This window comes from Myotis davidii, unplaced genomic scaffold (genome assembly GCF_000327345.1).
Source record: "Myotis davidii unplaced genomic scaffold, ASM32734v1 scaffold653, whole genome shotgun sequence".
NCBI classification, from domain to species: Eukaryota; Metazoa; Chordata; class Mammalia; order Chiroptera; family Vespertilionidae; genus Myotis; species Myotis davidii.
Window position 1 is genome coordinate 394,461 of NW_006285129.1, and position 4,994 is coordinate 399,454.

The window sequence follows — 4,994 nt, forward strand, 5'->3', positions numbered from 1 at the left end:
CTAAGACCATCCTGCATATCAGATATTTACATTATGATTCATAACAGTAGCAACATTACAGTTATGAAGTAGTGACGAAAATAATTTTATGGTTGGGTCACAACGTGAGGAACTGTATTTAAAGGTCGAGAAGGTTGAGAACCACTGTTCTATAGTAATAAAAGCATAATATGCTAATTAGACATGACGTCCTTCCGGACAAAGCCACAGCAGGTGGGGGCCAGGGCTAAGGCCCTTGCGTGAATTTTGTGCATCAGGCCTCACGGCTGGCCAACCTCCCGCCCACTGGCCAGCCCCAGTCAGGACTGGGCGAGATGGCCCCAATAGCCAGCCAGGCCGAGGGACCCCACCAGTGCACAAATTCATGCACCAGGCCTCTAGTTTGAAAATAAATTGCTAATACCCCATCCCTCACATACAGGGTGCCCCCAAAAATGTATACACACTTATAAAAAAGTGTGTGTATACATTTTGGGGGGATACCCTATATTTTCATGTGTATTTCCTCCCAGTTATATTCTTCTTCCAAGCATAACATATAGCTATTTAATCAGGAAATTAATTGATACATTGACACTGTTATTATGTAATCCTCAAGGCCCTATACAAATTTACCAGTTTTTAAAGCAAATGATCCTGTCTAGAATCACAATTTGCATTTATTGAATTTCTCTTTATTTTCCTTTGATCTGGAATGGTTCCCCAGTCTTTTCCTCTACTTTCATAATCTAAATATGTTTGAATATTATAAGTCAAATATTTTGTATAATGTCCCAATTTGGATTTATGTGATGTTTCTTTGTGATCAGATTGAGATTATGCATCTTTAGAAGCAATATCACAGAATTGATTTGTTTGCTTCTCTTTTTATTATTTCTAATAGCACACAAGTTTGATTTTACTGCCTATAATATTCCACTTGATATCTTTTGTTAATGTGACATCTTCTAGGCTTGTCCATTGAAAAGTTCTACCTTGCTAATTGCTATGGGTTGAATTGTACCCCAAAAAGATATGTTGACACTCTAACCCCTAGTACATGTGAATGTGACCTTACATGGAAATGGGGTCTTTGCAGATGTAATCAAGTTGAGATAAGGTAATTAGGGTGGACCTTATTCCATATAACTGGCGTTCTAATAAAAAGAGGGAAATTTGGACACCAACACATAGGGAGAACATTATGTGACAACTGAAGCAGATACTGTAGTGATGCAGCTGCAAGCAAAGGAATGCCAAGGGTTAATGGCCACCACCAGAAGCTAGGAAAAGATAAGGAAGGCCCTAGCTGGTTTTGCTCAGTGGATAGAGCAGTGATGGCGAACCTTTTGAGCTCGGCGTGTCAGAATTTTGCACTGGGATAGAGTCAGTGGACTGGAGGGTCCAGGTTCGATTCCTGTCAAGGGCACATGCCCCAGTTGCGGGCTTGATTCCCAGTGGGAGGCCTGCAGGAGGCAGCTAGTGAATGATTCTGTCTCATCACTAATGTTTCTATTTCTCTCTACCTCTCCCTTCCTCTCTGGGAGCCCTCGGGGGGAAAGCCAGTCGGACATCCTTAGCACTGCCACAGAGGTGGGAGAGGCTCCCGCCCCTGCTGCTGCGCTTGCCAGCTGTGAGCCCGGCTTCTGGCTGAGCAGTGCTCCCCCTGCAGGAGCACACTGACCACCAGGGAACAGCTCCTATGTCGAGTGTCTGCCTCCTGGTGGTTAGTGCACATCATGGCAACCAGTCATTCCGCCATTTGGTCGATTTGCATATTAGCCTTTTATTATATAGGATTTGTCTATATGTATTGAAAACCATGAGTTCTCTAATCCCAATCCAACATGCAAGGTTTGTTCTAGTTTTCTTCCTTCCCACATTTGTATTGCTTTTTTTAACAGTGTAAAGCCTTGCTCCCTTTATCTTCTATATAATCACTTATTTGAGCAATCCCCTTGTGTGTAACCAGTCTTCCAGCATGTCTGTCTCTTTCCCAATCTCCTGTCTGGGCTTTCTCTTTTTCTTGCTTGGGCTTTAGACATCCCGTGCAATGCCTTTCTCCCATGAAGACATTTTTCTCACCGCATTTTGGCTGCACTTTCTTACACTTATTACATCAAGTTCCAGCTAATGGGTTTTGGGCTGAATTGTTCAGAAAGGGAAAGGGGGAATTTTTCTCTATTTTCTTGAACATATAAAACAGAACATATAAATACTTGTTGGATAATTAAGTATTGGCTTTAACTGTTGTGATTTTTGTCTCTCGTGACTGTTTTTCTTTTAGGTCATTTAGTCCTCTCTCTTGGCATGCCTACTGATTTTTTATTGAATGTTGGACACTGTATGTGAAAGTGCTTTTAGTCTCTAGATGATTTTTCTTCCTCTAGGGAGGATTCACCCTTTCCTTTGCTAGGAAGATATTGTGAGAGCTGATCAAATTAATCAGATCTGAAAGTAAACTGATTTAAGGCTGAATTGCAGTTTGGTCAAGGCTTTGTCTTTCTCTGGTGGTTCATTCCAGCTTCTAGGATATTGGTTTTTCCCACTGAGAGCCTGAGATGGTCACTGAATTCTAAACCTTGTCTCCTCGCTACCAATAAACTACATTAAACTCCACTTTGCTTCTCAAAGGTTTTCTTCTTGGCTTCTTAATTGTCTCTTAAGCAGCTTCAGACTTTTGCAAATATCTTGAAGGGAAAAAAAATAGCATATTGATGAGCCAGTTCTTTCCTTCCTCTTCCATCGAATGTTGGCTTTTCAAATCTGCAGTATTTTTCTATACAGACCATTCATGTTTAATAGTGGCCCTCTGCCTTGTCCTTTTGCCTTGCATTTTTCAATTCTTGCCTCCTTCCCTAGTATCAGAACCCCGAGAGAGAAGGTAACTGCAGAATGTCACCTTAGCTCTCCTCATGGTTTCCCCTGATACATAGGGTTGTCACTTAGGTTTTGGCTGTCTCAGCACTCTTCAATACATTTAAATATATGTGCACACATGTGCATGCATATAAAAAGATGCACAGGAAAATGTCTGGCTCTCAAAAGCTACTCAGTTATATCCAGAAGCAGAAGCTATTATAATCTTTTCTGTTCCATTTCATTTTTAAAATAATGTTTTTTGAATGAGCAACCAAAATGATTTTTCAGTGAATGGTCCAAGACTAAAAAAAAAACAGGAAAAAGACACACAGCTTTAAGGCATTGGAAATTAAGATAATCAGATCAATAAGATTTAAGCCCGGTTATCAAGGTTAACATCAATAGTGGTACATCAGACAACAGTAGTATGGTAGTTACCATAGGGAAAGGGAGGTGGGGGAGAGGAGGGTTGAAGAAGGACAAAGGGGGTCAAATATATGGTGACTGAAGGAAACTGGACTTTGTGTGGTAGGCACACAATGCAATACAAAGATGATGTATTATGGAATTGTACACTTGAAACTTATTCTTTCTTTTTTAGGCATACAAAACCTTTGCTAATCGAGTGAACAATTTAAAGAAAAAGCTGGATCAATTGAAATCAACCCTTCCTGATCCAGAAGAATCACCAGTTCCTTCCCCAAGTATGGATGCCCCCTCCCCGACTGGTTCTGAGTCTCCTTTTCAAGGAATGGGAGGTGAGGAATCCCAGTCACCAACTGTGGAGAGTGAGAAATCTGCCACACCTGAGCCTGCAACAGATAATCGTGATGTGGAAGACATGGAACTCTCAGATGTAGAAGATGATGGGTCAAAAATTATTGGTATGTCCTTATGTGATACAACTTGTTCTTTATCTGTTTTATTTTCCCACCCATAAATTTGTCATAGGCAGATGTTAAAAGATAGTTTACCTCTGGCTCGGAAGCTCAGTTGGTTAGAGCGTTGTCCCAGTACACCAAGGTTGCAGGTTTTATCCCCAGTTAAGGCACATACAAGAATCAATCAATGAATGCATACATAAGTGGAACAACAAATTGGTCTCTCTCTCTCTTCCTCTCGCTCTAAAAATCAATAAATTGTTTTATTAAAGATAGTTCAATCCTTATAAGGTAGAATACCAAGGCAGCAAGCATTATTGTCTCCAGAGCAATAGTTCAGGATTTGGTAAGCCACATGGGTGAAGAATCATTGCTCAGGATCTATGTTATTCAATATGGTAGCCACTAGCTACATGTGACTGTTGAGCATTTGAAATGTGGCTTATCAAGCTTGAGATGTGCTCTAAGTATAAAAGGTACACATTGAATATAAATTGAAATAAATATATTGAAATAAATAAGACATTAAAATTAATTTTACCTTTCTTATTGTGGCTACTAGAAAATTTAAACTTATATATGTAGCTTGAATTATATTTTTATTGAACAGTACTGCTCTAGAGGGAGGAGCACTTACACTGAAATTCCCTATACTCTGTCACTCTTAACCTTCAAGATTCCAAAGCAACAGTTTGTTTACCACACTTTCAAAATTAATCTGGATAGCTCCGGCCGGTGTGGCTCAGTTGGTTGAGCGTCATTCCGTGTACCAGAGGTTGCCAGTTTGATTCCCCGTCAGGGCACATGCCAGGGATGCAGGCTCAGTCCCCAGGAGGATGTTCACAGGGACATTTCTCTCCTTCTTTCCTTCTTCCCTCTCTTCCTTTCCCCTCTCTCTGCCTCTCCCTCCCACCTTCCTTCCAGTCTCTCTAAAATCAATACAAAAAATACTTAAAAAAAAAAGCTAGCCTGCATTGGTGAATTGTTTCTCTGACATCCCCAGCTTTTATAATTGGAGAGTTGTTGATTTGTGTTGAATTTAATGTGCTATCCATACAGCGCATAGCCTTTTAGTTATTAAAAGCATCAAGAGTAAAAATTGCAGTTTCAAATTAGTGCCTAATTGCATCCCCCAATAGGCCAATGTCAGGAAGCCACAAAAAAACACGGTAAAGTATATTACAGAGTTCCTACTCTTTAGAAAGCTCTCAGGTTAACAAAAATGACAGGACAATTTATGACATAAATATCATTACTAAAAGACAGAACCAC

The 4,994-nt window shown here is 40.2% G+C and overlaps 1 protein-coding gene across 1 annotated transcript in view; it reads left to right on the top strand.

The window, feature by feature from the left end:
- RPRD2 (regulation of nuclear pre-mRNA domain containing 2) overlaps positions 1-4,994 on the top strand; it is a 67,942-nt gene that overhangs the window by 48,708 nt on the left and 14,240 nt on the right. The window contains exon 8 of the mRNA XM_015558686.1: positions 3,443-3,737. Coding sequence (XP_015414172.1) covers positions 3,443-3,737 — 295 coding nt within the window. The remainder of the gene's footprint in view (positions 1-3,442; positions 3,738-4,994) is intronic.